The 14,526-nt window shown below is 45.2% G+C and overlaps 1 protein-coding gene across 1 annotated transcript in view; it reads left to right on the forward strand.

Annotated features, from left to right (window-relative positions):
• The first annotated feature begins 228 nt into the window (after nt 1-228).
• Nucleotides 229-14,526, forward strand: part of CALN1 (calneuron 1) — a 432,918-nt gene continuing 418,620 nt past the window's right edge. Inside the window, exon 1 of the mRNA XM_037135586.2 lies at nt 229-351. Within this exon, the coding sequence (XP_036991481.1) occupies nt 229-351 (123 nt within the window). The remainder of the gene's footprint in view (nt 352-14,526) is intronic.

Here is a 14,526-nt window from a genome sequence, read left to right on the forward strand (position 1 = left end):
GTCACAACTGCAATTATATTTCTTGTGCTAGGATTGTGTTTCTACCATTGTCCTGTTTAAACTGGAAGGGAGGGCGTGAATTATTTAGGCAACTGACTTTGAGTAAATAACCAACCAGCACTGTGCAGGCAGTAAGTTTCTGTCACTCCTTGCAGAGTCTCATTGTCACCGCTGACGTTCCCTTGATGTGCTCACAAATCTCTCTGAGAACATCGCCCTGGACCCCCGATGCGGCTGCCTGAGCAACCTGGAGAGGGGAAGCCTGAGAATGAGGAAAAGGGGGGCAGAGGAGCCCCCGGAGGGGGAGAGGAGCCGCCGAGGAGCCAGGCCCCCGACTTCCCCACTTGGCAAGTCTTCTCCCCGCAATCCCCCTGGAGAAACGAGCTTTCTCAAGTGTTTGCTCAGGACTTGATTGTTTTCTGCCCTCAGGTAGGGGGTGGGGCAGGGTCTGGAGCCCTGGCTGCTGAGTGTTGGGGGTGAGGAGACCCATGGACAAGACACCTGGGAAGATTCCTGAGAAGACACACATCAGAGCTGGATGCAGCGATTATGTGGGTGGGTGAGGGGAATGGGATTGGAAGCTGACTGTCAGGCACTGATTGGGTTGGGGCAATCCCTACTGTTAGAAAAACAGCAAAAGTTTTCATCGATAGCGTCGGAATCTGTGTCAGCATGGAAGCGGGAGTGCTGCATAGATAATTTCAACTAATCCTCATAATAACCCCGTAAGGGTGTTATTAATGCCATTTTTTACAAGAGAAAAGTAAGACAAACATTAATCAACTTGGTCTAGATTGCACAGGCAAAGGTAAACCCATGATTCCTACCAGGGATCTCTAAATCCAAAACTGATAATTTGTAGCCACTGGAACATCCGGCCCCTCCTCACTTGTAGGCCTGGAGGTCAGTGCAGGGGCAGGGGTTTGGTTCCCGAGCCACAGGCTTCCCTGACTTTGATCCTGCTCTTTCTTCTCCTTGGAGACACTCAGTGCTGTATAAACTCAAGAGGAATTTCAACTCTGGGTGGTTGTATATGGAAGGAAATTTTGCTCTGTGTGATGCTGGCATTGAGGAGTTGGTCTGTGCTGAGTCCTATAAACAGGTATGTTCTGAAATGGTCTCCTTAAGGCTGTCGCAGCGGGATGGCCAGCCCTCTGTGCCGCCAACTCCTACCGGTGACTGAATGAGTTTAGGGTGGGGCCGTGAATTTAAGGTTATGATTGTGGAGGAAATAGATTTCTGATGATAGATTCTGATTTTTAGCAGTTTCTCCCAGGAGCTGGGGGCTGGGCCCAGCATAGAATACTGTAAGAGTCTATCTAGAACCTTCTCCACTACAACTCATTGTTTGGGAACTTAAAGGTGGGGTCTGACGAGGTCCCTGGCCCAGGGCATGCTGATCTGCAGGGTGAGCCCTTCCCATCTGCTCTGAGGAAAGGTGTGGGGGACCTTTCCCCCAGGACACATGCTGCGGGGCAGGCTCAGAGTGAGTTCTGCTCAGGAGATTTGGACCGGGACCAGAGCAACCTGGGCTGGGCCTCCTCATCTCAGCTCATGCCTTCCAAGAGGGGAGCCCTGGTAGGAGGCGTGGTCTAGTTCAAGGGTAAGTTTCCTCCTGGTTGGCTTTTCCTCTGGCTGGGATAAGTGATAGCAGCCTGGGTACTTGTCCTGGGAAGGGGGGCATGTTGAGGCAGAGATAAGGCTGGGGATGACAAACATATCTGCAAAAAGGACAAGGGCTGTAGCAAATGACAGACATGGCTGATGCTACAGAGGAGGAGGAGGACAGGTTTCTCCCTTAGTAGACGTGAAGGCGTCATACAGCCAACAGACAAGGTCTGATGGAGTCAGAACGACCCTCCCTCTTTACTCAATATACTCCCAAATTAAAAAATGTTTTTCCATTTGTTCCTGCGACTTTGGGATTTAGAGTTTGGGGGCCAGACCTGTGATGGGCACAGATTAGGCAATTTAACTGTCCCTGTCTCGGGAAGTAGCAATAGCCTGTGTGGAATGAACCCGCTTCTCCAAACCAACTTCTTCTTGGGGCATTAACTCTTTTTGGACCCAAGGCTGAAGGTCTCTAGGGCTCCTGGCTTGTTCCCATTCACACCCATGTCCACACACAAACACATATGACACTTTTGCTTACTCCTTTCTTGGGAGCACACCCACCCATTTCTTAGAGATTTCTTGGTGCAGCGGGCAGGGAGATGCAGCTACAAAGGAGAGGGATGAGATGGGACCATGAGAGGGAGTCCCGTGGTTGTGGGCTCAGCACCAGGGATTGGATAGGAGGGGAAGGCAACACAGCCCACCTGGAACAGGTCCCCACATCTGTTTCCAGCAGTGAGGTCCCTCATAGTACATTGCCTCGCTGTGCGTCAGCCCCTTGGCTGGGGACTTTTTTTCAGATAAAGCAGAGGGTGGGCATTGGGATTACCGACAGAGTGTCAGGGGCCTCCTCATATATCAGGCCCTCTGGGCCGTTGCCTAGGTGGCTGTGCCTCGTGTAGGCAGGGTAGGCAACTTTATAAAGCAGGAAGGCGTCTCCTCCACGGGTTCCATCTTCCCACCCCAGATCAGTTCCACACTTCCTGGTACCATTTTTGTTGCCAGTAACAGAAGTCCAGTGGAGCGCTCCTAAATCAAAAGAGAAAGGTGTTAGAAAGACTTCAGGCAGGGGTTGGGGGAGGTGTCTTACATAATACAAGGCCTCAGGGATGGCTAAACAGAGGGCCCGGAGGGATTTTGAAAACCAAATAAAGCCGCTTCTCTCTGCCTGTCCTCACCTGTCTGGTTTCTCTGACCACATGAAAGTTATTCCTGTCAAAAGCTTCCAATTTGGCATCCAGCCCCAACTGGGAATTAGTACTGTCTCAATTTTAAATTCCCCAATGAACAGGCTCATTGGCTGCCCACTTTTGATCAAATAAATAGTGCCCAGGGAAGAGGGTCAGAGATTATGAACATGGCTGTTTCCATTACAAATGTGGAGATGGGGAAAGGGGAGAAGCAATGACCAGAGCGGTGGGGCACTTGTTCACCCCCATTCTAGAGATACTGGTTTTGTAGCCCATTCTGGAAGTTGATTGGCTGTCCATTAGTTGCTGATAAGGTGCTTGCTACTAATGTTTTAAATCACAGTCTTTAAAAAAGGCAGTCCCCATGAGGCCCAGAAAAGTGAAATATCACTGGTGGAACAAGCACAATGGGGTAGATAAAGTTGGCTGTGGGTACTGCAGTGGAGGGTGGAGAGAGACCTTACACAGAGGGCAGGACCGGAGAAGTAAGACCTACTCCCACTCGTCCTCCCAGTGGGTTCTCCTGTTTGTCAGTCCAGAGGATTGTAGAATCCCCCAGACTGTCTATTCCTATGTTTTTGCCAAGGTGTGGCCAGCTTTCTCCAGACATATCTGGAGGAGATGACCTGTGGATGGAGAACTCTTTCTCTTCTATTTTGTTCCTTCAAGAGTCTTGCAAGGGCACATAGCAATGAAGCCCCGACTCGGTTTGGGCCTGCCAAAGTGCCGACTCCTCAATCTGGAGGCCTGAAGGGATGGTTTTCCCCTTTTGCCCAGACTATGAGATCCAGGGCTCTTTGGGTCAAGTATGGAGCTGGTTTATGGAAGGTCAGTAGGCCCGAAAGGCCAGCTAGAAGCAGGTTCCTAGAGGATGGAGAGATGCCCAGGTGGCTTCAATAAACTACAGCTAAGTAAACAATTCTACTACTATGGTGCTGCTCCAACTAAATCTGAAGAAAGACATTTCTAATATGGGGAGAAATGGATGTGCACTATTGATATAGAAGCTAAGAATAGCTCATGTTCCAAACAAAGTGTTTTTTAGTATTTTGAAATAAAAATGTGTAGACAAAGCAAGGAATTAGAATGTATGACTCATTAAATTGCTGACTCTGAGAGCAATAGAAATTCAAAAGAAAAATTTCTCCCCCTATTCCTCCCTCCCACCCCTGTTCTGAATAGCTTATAAAAAGAGACTCTGCATAAACAGGACCCATAAACTCCTGCAAGATTTAAGGTCCAGCACAGTGGGAGGCAGAAGGAACTCAACTTTTATTGTTTTGTTGTTAAGCTGGCCTCCCCAGGTAGACTGGAGTCACTGACCAGAGCTCCCATGGCCTTTCCATCCTCATCTCTCCTCCTCCTGACTCTCTGTCCTGTCCCTGCAGGTATCCAGGAAATTTATGGGCCCACTGTGGCCTCTGGTCCTCTCTCCCTCCCTCCTCAGTCCCTGGCTCTGCTGGACCTCAGTAGACTCAACTCATCAGCCTTAGTGAGGATGTTTCATAAGCAAACATCAGATCTAGGGGCTACGTCTTAGGGGAGGGTGCACACTGTATGGTATGGTAGCAGAATGTAGCAGTGGGTACCCACATCAATGCACTGGGTGGTCTCGAGTGCATTTGTGTGTTGAATTGAAGGGCTGAGCCTCATCAATGGTGTTCAGTTTTTTTTTCTCACAAATACTTTTCTAAAATAAGTCTTATGGGGAATCTAGGACTTAAAACAGAAAAGAGAGAATACATTCTGGTTGGAGCAAGGCATGTGCATATGTTTGAGAGAGAGAAAGAGAGTGAGGGAGAGAGACAAGCCAATGGGGAGGTCTTCCAGGACCTCTTAGAGGAGCAGCAAGATGTTTCACTGGAAGGAACTATTGGTTGATCTTCATAGCATGATTCCTTCTCACCTCTGACCTCTCCTTGCTGCCATCTGCTTTCCTTCTGAGCAATCTCATGCTCCTTGGGTACTTTAGCAGCTTGTTCAGATATCTTCCCCAAGTCTTGGTGTCATACGGGGAAGCTTAGATGACCATGGGGTTGACCAGGCAGCCTCACATTGCCTCAACTTCAACTGTGTGACTTTCTCCTTGACTTTCTCTCCCACGGCATGCACCTTGCTTCTGTTACCCTCTAGAATACCTCACCTCTGAGACCTCATGTGGCAACACCGTTTGTTCTCTTTGACAATCTCCTCTACAGCTGTTTAGCATTGCTAGGCTACTTTTGGATGAGCAGCATACTGAGGGAAAATCTTACACGAATACGGAACATGGGTATTTGACCCTACAGACTCAGCCTTCAACTCCAATAGGCCTTCAGTGTGGCTCAGCAGTTTTTTTTAGTGGTTGGGTCTCCCCTCCCCCATTCTCCACCATGACTGTTTCAACCCCTATCCATTCTTCTAAAGATGATGTCAGCTCCCCATTCACATAAAAGACAAGGGTCTAAGGAAGAAAATTCTTCAACTTCCTGTCCCTCTGTTACCTTTTCTTCATTCATGTCCCTCTTCACCTCTCTCTGGCCATCACTGGAGGACTGGGCCCTCTATGGGTCCAAGGACCATCTGCCACATGCGCTTGGACATGTTCCCTCTCTTATGGGACCTTATCCCATCAAATGTACTTCCTCTGTTCTTCTTTAACGTCTGGCTTCTTCTCCTGAGCACAAATACTTGGTCTAATGTCACTCATCTTTTTTTTTAAAGCAGATACAAAATTTCCTTCAGATTTTTGGAAAAAAATTGCCTACACCTGTTTTATCTCTTCCCCTTTCATTTACATCTCACCCCTCGCTCACGGTGATCTGGCCTCCGCTACCCTCAGTCCACTGTGCACATTCTGGCTGGGACAGGATGGTGTTAGAGCAGAAGGAGCAATGCCGAAGGAACGGGCCAGGTCAAAATTCAGCTCATCATCAGAATCTATCAACTGAGTTTATAAAATCTCTATGTGGTCGTCGGCTGTGCCTACTAAGCCAGGAGGTTTCTCAAGTAGGACCCAGAAATCGCTGCTACCAACTCTCTTCTCACTGGGACCTTCACTGACGGCCCTACAAGTCCTCAGGTGGCCCCCTGAGGAGGGTCTCTGCTGCCACATTGCCACACCAACATATGTGCTTTGCTCACTCTTGTCACATTGGCCAAATCTTTTTTCCTTTCCCTTTCCTTCTCAGTTGTAGCCATCCACTTGGAATTTTGAGTGAGTTTAACCAAGAAAATTTTAATCACTCTTCTGTGAGATTTTCTGACCCAATTCTTGGAAATCTTTCTTTCAACCAGGAACTATTTACTTCCTTTGTAATTCCTCTAATGCAACGTGTTACAAATTGATGATCCTCAGAACATCAATGCAAACAAATATCCTCTGAAAGTGCTTCATGGTCAGTAAAATTCTAATGATGCTCTACACTAGATCTACATCTTGGAATGCACATTAAAATCTCAGAGATGCCTGAGAGCAAAGAAAATGGCTTATCTTTTTCTAACCCAGCTTTTCCAAACACAGTCTGAGCCAAGGACACTGGGTGTGAGTGAATGTGTATGTGTGTGTGTGTAAAAGCCTAGAAACCACATACTAACACACACACACACACACACACACACACACACAGTTCTCAGATCAATGCAAATGACACATAACTGACTTCCTCTGGGCCCAGTGAGTGTTACATTGGTATTCATTCAAACGCCGTTAGTTGGTGTGTCAGGCTCTGTGCTGGGTGTTGGGGATAAAGAGAGGAATAATCCCTTCCCTCATGCAGTTTTATAGGCTCATGGAAAAGATGGATTAGTATTCGCCACGGAGTTTATGACTTAGGATAAATTCGTGCACAGGGCATGCCTGAGAGCTTATTAAGGGACACACACAGCACACAAAGTTGCATAGCTCCGGGGTCCATCATTTATTTATAAAACAAGAATATGTGAGTCGTGCTCTATAAAGCTATGCAATATAATAGAATGGACATATATCCATCCAAATATGCATTGTTTGTTGTTATTAATGTAGTCACATTGCTCCTCAAGCTTTTTCACTCAAAAATTTATTACCAACATCCTTTCTATTGCATTGTGATTTATTTAACTGGTACCCTATCGACGGCTGTTTAAGTTGCTCTGTTTGCTTTCCCAAGCAGGGCTGCAATGAGCATCCTTGTATATTTATTCCTATGAACTTGTGTAAGTATATCTAAATATAACTTTTCTAGAAGTGAAATTTCTGGGTCAGAAAGTATACACACTTTTTTTTATTTTGCTAGATTTGCCAAATTGCTCCAGAATTATTACCTAAGGCAGGGCTTCTGAGGACAGGGGACACTGGCGTGGAGGAGAGGGAGGCAAGAGAGGAGGGCTTGAAGGTGATCAGTAATGGAGGCGTGTCCCTGAGGAAGGTGAGGGGGTGTAGGATCAAGAACACAATTTCATGAAGAAAAACATTTTATATGTCAACCTGAGTGTGAATTATGGACTCCACAGAAAATATTACAAACACTCTCAGCTGAAACATTTTTATCACTCTTTTCATCCTCCTGGAGATGCTCTGACCCAATTTCTTGGAAATCCTCTTTCCATGAAGGACCCACTCACTTTCTGCATGATTCTTCTAACAACACACATGACAAATTGATGATTAACATAAATATCGACCAGTCTTTCTCTAAAGACGCTTCCTAGTCAGTAACCCACTTGGGCTCTAGGAACCCAATGTCTTCGGAAGGGCTCTGGGCATCAGGACGCCCACGTGCCTGCCCTTCCAGCACCTGCATGGGGGATACAGAAAGGAGCCAGAGCATATCACGGGACAGACAAGGTACATGTTCATGCAATGTCCGTGTCACACCAGATCATCTAGGACAGTTTGATATTAAAACAAAGTTTGGTATGTTATGGTGCAGAATATTAGTTTTTAAGAGAAAATGTTGGACTTCAAAAGGGGCGTCTTGCTTGCAGGGGACTATTTTGGGTTATGACCACATAATTCTCTGTCATCAGAAGCCCTTCAATGGAAAAATTTAGAATCATTGGGACAGACCATATTCATCTAGTGCATCCCTGGTGTTTGTATCACATTTTGACTGGGGCATTTTGCTCCTGTTGAGAAAGTGAGGCAGGAGGAGGGGAGGGACAGTGAGGTCCATGCCCTAATAGGCTTGCTCTTAGCAGAAGACAGCACTTGACCTCAAGTTTACATCAGTCCTGTCCATTGCAGAGTCCAGAGGGAACTGGAGAAACACAGGAGACTCTCGGGCCTGTTCCGCTAGGGACCCCTCCTTCAGTCTCTGCCCCTGGACCCAGGCCCAGGTCTCAGTCCACAATCCACACCTGTGGTTGTCTCAGGAGCCTCATCCTCCTGAACCTCTTGTCTCTTAATCCAGCTACTGTTGCTTTATAACAAACCATCCAAACTCAATGGCATAAACCAATGAACATCTTATGCTCAATGGAGTCCCTGGGTCAGGAATTCAGTGCAGATGGCTTATTTGCCCCAATGGAAAGACCCAGATGGTGGGGACGGGAATCATTTTGTCACTCATATGCTTGGTACCTGGGCTGAGGTGGCTGAAGGATCAGATCAGCTTGGGGCATCTACCTATGACTTCTCCATGTGGCTTGTGCTTCTCACAGCGTGGCATCTGGGATGTAAGATGAGCATTTAGGGATGAACCTTCCAAGAAGACCAGCTGAGAACTACTTGGCCTTTTATGATTTCACCTTGTAAGCATAACTGCTGGTGTATTTTAGTGGTCAAAGCAGTGAAATCCTCCTAGATGCCAGGAGTGGAAACATAGACAGCATCTATCAGTCGGATAATGTTCAAAAAAATTAGGGACCCTGTAGTAAAACTGTACTTTTCCTTCATGGATCCTGGATCCTCTGTGACCTGCTCCAGGTGGATGCACCTTTTTCAGCACCTTCCGGTCCCCTGCTGGATGGTATGGGAGAACAGGATGCTGGAGGAGTCAATATAAGGGGCCTCCCAGTGATCTGAGTATTTTGTGGATAGCTTGGAACATTATGTTAGAAGTGTTTGTCTTCCTAAGTTATCCTAACCAGAAAGAGGAAGGACAGGGAGGGAAAACCATGCTGGCACATAAAGGAACTTCAAACACATGCACTGGGACAATAACCTGAACAGGTTTTCAGGAAAAATGATAACAAAGCACATTCCAGGAGAGAGAGTGGCATATCCTTATGCAAGCGGTACACTCCACACCTCTAGGGGGTGTTAGAGCATATAATTAACTGGGCCCCGGTCACACAGACCTTTGATGGGACACATTTAAGGGGAAGCAGTCACTGGTTCCATTGTGCCACTGTTACGCAAATGTCAGCCACAGGGTCCTCTTCTCATATTATATTTGGGGAGACAGCGGGGCTTCAGATCTGTACCTGAGTCACTCTGCCCTGCAGTCTGGTTACCTGCTCCCATCCATGGGCCTAGCACCCTCTCAGCGCTGTGCAGCTTTGCTTCGGGGCCCTGCCTGGGACTCTGGGACCCCCGCCCCCAACTTCTCTCATTGTGTGGCAGCCACCAAGTCCCAGTTTCCTGAAGGGAGGGCTGGAGAAAAACCTCAATTTCCTTTGCTGTTCGATCTCTCAATTTCCCACAACACCACAAACACATGGTGGATGTATATAAATCACAGATTTTACCGAAGACTTGGGAAAAACTGGGGAATTGCCACGAGGAAAAAAATTACAACATACAAGAAAATCTTGGAGTCAGAAAAATAAATACATTTTTAAGGGGTCTTTTCATGCATGGATTCCTTTGCCAGTCTGGTCAAGCTTATGAATTATGTTTTTAAATGCATGAAATGAAGTAATTAAGGCCACCACAAAGGAAATCAATTTAAATACAGTATCCAAATATTAAACAGAAACAAACATGTGATACAATAATACACGCACTCCGTCGTGGATGTGTTAACTAAAAGGCTGGAACAGCGGGTGTAATGACCACCACAGGTTTGAAGTACTGCAGTGGTTAAGCATAAACAACACTGTGAAATAATGGGCGATGACCGTAACCTGATGGAAACAGATTAGAGGCGAAAGCTCTGTACTGCTGGTCCCACAGTGCCTTGTGGCTCACACTCATAACAGAAAGCATGCTAGCTTGCATTTAGAGGTTTACAAAAATAAAGGTATATTCTTTCCCATCCAAGTTCATGGACCCCTTGAATCCCATCCTCGAGTCCCCAGCGTCTCTCAGGACCCCCCACTGGTGGTGTTCTTTAGCTGTGTTTCCAGCCTCAGTGGCAGCCCTGCTCTCTCATTTCTCCAGCCAGTGCTCCCGTCTTCAGGCCCCCCCAGGGAACATCTCTGCTCCTCTTTGGGAAGTTGGATCCCCCACTACAGAATCCACCTTCTTCTGACTTCCTCTCCCATAGGGGCAACCTGTAGAACTCAGTACACCCTGCCAGGAGGTAATAGGAATGATATTCTGACAAGGATCACACTGGTGCATGTTAATATTAAGGCTAAGTCCAAGTCACTGATTTCCTTCCCCAGGTCAGAACAACAGGTACTTGACTTCTTAGGGAGACAAGAGGCTTCAAAGCTAATGCTCCTGGGCAGAGCAAACTTGCAAGATTAAAGGTTCAGACCTCAGAATTCTACTAGTGTAAGGAAGATCCCTCAGACCACCTTTCAGGTTTAGCAGTGAGGCTGGAGCCAGGAAGGAGCGTATAATGCAGGAGAAGTAAAGGAAACTTCTCTGCATTCTCTGGTGAGGCAGTAGAGGGAGAAGAAGGACAAGTGATGAGGAAGTAGGTGAGTTGGAAGGGTGTTCTGCTTGCACCTCTCTCTCTTGGCACCCAAGGACAGGGCTCCTGCCTCAACCCTGCATGGGGTCTTTGGGAGCCCACCAGACAGGGCACCTGTGCCAGGATGCTGCCTCTGGTCTAGTGACATGTGTGGAGAGTGGAAAAAGGCGCTCCCTTGAGTCTTGTTGTGGGGCAGATGCTGATTGAAGAGCTCGCTAGTCAGCTACATGGGCACAGCAAGGCATCCCTAGAACAGAGGATGGATGCCCTCTTCCCTGGCCAGACCTGGATGAAGAGCAAAGCAGGGACCCTGGAAAGTGCAGCCAAACAGAGCTGAGAGAAGCCAGACAGTAAGGGCAGGTACGAAGCCTCCTGAAAGCATTGCCCACATGAGAAGGCCCACGTCTCCAGTTCTAAACTTCAGGTTTGGAGGCCAGGAGGACACCTGTGACCATGTAACAAGACATATCACCCTGGGAGACAATATGAGAGACTACATAGTCTTTAAAATGAATTTCATTTAGGGGCAGGGGGACATTTTTAGATTTACAGCAACTTTGAGAAGATAGTAGGAGAGAGTTCTCACATACCTAACCCTCAGGTTTCTGTTAGCATCACGTGTGAACAAGATACATGTATCACAATTAATGAGCCAATACTGCTATGCTTTTATTAGCTAAGTCCATAACTTATTCATATTTCCTTAGGTTTTATCTAATATTTTTTCTCTTCCAGGACATCACCCAGAATATGACATTACATTTAGTAGTCACATCTCTTTAGGCTCCTCTTGGCTGTGACAGTTTCTCAGACTTTCCACTTTTTTGATGACTTTGATGTGAGGTGGACTGGTCAGGTATTTTGCAGAACGTTTTTAATTGGGATTTGTGTCATGGTTAGACTGGGGCTCTAGGTTTGGTGGGGAGGTTTGGAGTTCTAGGTTTGGGGGAAAATGGCGCTGACGTAAAGTGCTGTGTTCAGCACATCATATCAAGGGTACACATTATAAAGGTAGGTTGATGTCAATCAACCGACCTGAGGTGATGCGTGTCTGCCTTTCCCACGGTTAAAGTCATTGATTTCCCCTTTCCACGCTGTCCTGTTTTGAAGAACGTCCCCATGCGCAGACCACACTTGAAGAAATGAGGAGTTACGCTGCACCTCCGCCAGGGCAGCGCCTCTATACAAACTGTTTGGGATGCTTCTGTATAGGAGATTTGGTTTCTTCTTCCCTATTTATTTATTTAGTCGTCTATTTACATACATATGGACTTATGACTATTGATTTCATATTTTGGGTAATAAGCCAATACAACTTTATTTGCTATGTTGCTGTAATGGCTGTGGCCTTGGCCATTGGGAGCTCTTGGTTCCTTCCTTCCTGGTGCTAGAACACGGACCAGGCTCATCTTGAGTATTTCTTGCCCCAGTTTTCTGGCCTGATTTCCTTTATTAGGAAATGGTATTAGAAACCAAGATCTGAGCACTAGGTGTGTTTGTTGCTACTGTGGTATTATTGCCTCTAGGCCCTCTTAGCTTACAGAACAAAGAAATATGTATCTGTGTGTTAACCTATGTATATGCATACATCCATACATATTTCTGTATGTAACTATGTCCAAATAAAGAAAAACATGGGTTTATACTGATGTCCCCAACTCTAATCCATTACTACATGGATCATTTAGTGTCTTCCCCTTCCTTATTTGTAAACACCCACTCTAACAGTGAGAAATCAGGCTCTCACTGTCCACCACCCATTTACAGTTGGCTCTTGACCACTGCAGACATCAGGGCCACTGACCCCCATACAGTGGAAAATCCATGGATAGCTTTTCACTTCCTGAGAACTTCACTACTAACAGCCAACTGTTGACCAGAGGCCTTACCGATAATGTATACAGTCAAGTAAAACACATTTTATATGTTACGTGTATTATATACTGTGTTCTCATAATACTAAGCTAGAGAAAAGAGAATGTTATTAAGGAAATCATAAGTAAGAGAAAGTATATGTACAGTGTTTATCGAAGAAAATTCATGTATAAGTGGACCCGTGCAGTTCAAATTGTGCTGTTCAAGGGTCAACCGAACTTGTTTAATTGCAATGCGGGTGTACAGTGGTATCAGAACTGTACAGTGATAACTGTACAGTTATCATTAAGTGACATCATGCATTGGCACACACACCTGTAGGAAACAACTTCACCAACCAAAGGGCTTATGGACAGTGCCTTTGCCCTTTGTTTTACAGACTCTACTCAGTTCCAGAGTGACTTATGTCCGCACTCCCCTGGCTGCTCCCTCCCACGAGGCCATTTTGTACATTATGGGACAGATTCATTTGTCACATCCTGTGCTCTATCCTGGGATTCTGCTGACCTACTCAAGGATTTTTAAAATTTGCATCCATTAAGGTTCACTCAGTGCTGAAGTTCAGCAGATCTTTGCCAAATGCCTAGTTTCCTGTAGCCACAACTACAGTATCATGTGGAATAGTTTCTCTGCCCTAAAATACACCCTGTATTTTACCTGTTCAACCTTCCTCCTTCACCCTTAAACTCCAGAAACCACTGGCCTGTTTATGTCTCTATAATTCTGCCTTTTCCATAATGTCATTTAATTGGAGCAACATGGTATGTAGCTTTTCAGACTGATTTTTTCATTTACAGGTATCCATTTATGATTCATCCATGTCTTCATCCACCTCATTTTTATCACTGAATAATACTCAATTTTATAGATGCACCACAGTTCATCTATTCACCTACTGAAGGACAGCTTGGTTCAGTGCAGTTTTTGGTGAATATAAATAGAGATGCTTTAAATGTATAAATCTCTATGTATTTTAAAAGATTTATAAATAAATACTATGCTATAAGTCTGCATACAGATTTTTGTGTGGACGTAAATTTTCAAATTAGTTAGGTAAAAACTTAAGCGTGTATCTGCTGGATAGAATGATGATACTATGTTTAGCTTTGTAAGAAACTTCCAAACTATTTCCCAAGGAGGATGTGCCATTAATGCATTCCCACCAACAAAAAAGAAAGTTCTTGCTTCATATTTTCACTAGCAACTGGTCTTGTTTTTTCATTTTTGGATTGTAGTCACACTCATAGGTATATAGTAATATCTCATTGTTTTAACTTGCATTTCCTAATGACATATGATGTGGAACATCTTTTCATATGTTTGTTTGCCATCTGTATGTTTTCTGTGGTGAGGTGTCTGCTAAAATCTTTTCACCACTTTTTGCATTAAGTTGTTTGTTTTCTAATGATTTCTTTGTATAATTTGGCTATAAGTCCTTTAACAGGTATATGTTCTTCAAATATTTTCTCCTAATCTGTGGTTTGTCTTTTTATTTTCTTAGTAGTGTCTTTTGCAGAGCAAATTTTAATCTTAATAAAGTCCAACTTATCATTTTTTTCATAGATCATGCTTTTGGTGTTTTATCTAAAAGCTTATTACCAAACACACAATCATCTAGATGTTCTATATTTTCTTATAGTTTTGAATTTTACATTTAGGTTTATGATCCATCTTTAATTAATTTTCATTAAAAGTATCTGAGGGGGGACCCCAAATCTCCCAGAATTATCTTCTGGAGGGCAGACTGCTTGTAGTACAGGTTTACCCCACTAGGTGAATATTCTAGGAACCCATGTGTATCAGTATACCAACTGGTGTTGTTGTGAGAGGCTGTGTTCAGCTTCAGTGAATTTTGGGGGGACTCTCTCAATACCTTTGCCCATTTCATGATGAGTAATTTACACATGCACCTGCCCACACCATGGTGAGTGTTCAGCAGTTTTTGACCAAAGACAGCATGACCCCTGGGCCCTACCCTCCCTACTCACCTGATGTTGCCCTGAGTAACTTTTTTTGTTTGTTTCCCTGGATGAAAAAAGTCCTCAAAGGGAAACATTTTGCCAACATAAAAAAGGTGAAAC

This window comes from Artibeus jamaicensis, unplaced genomic scaffold (assembly GCF_021234435.1).
Source record: "Artibeus jamaicensis isolate MK-2021 breed Jamaican fruit bat unplaced genomic scaffold, CSHL_Jam_final contig_3182, whole genome shotgun sequence".
NCBI classification, from domain to species: domain Eukaryota; kingdom Metazoa; phylum Chordata; class Mammalia; order Chiroptera; family Phyllostomidae; genus Artibeus; species Artibeus jamaicensis.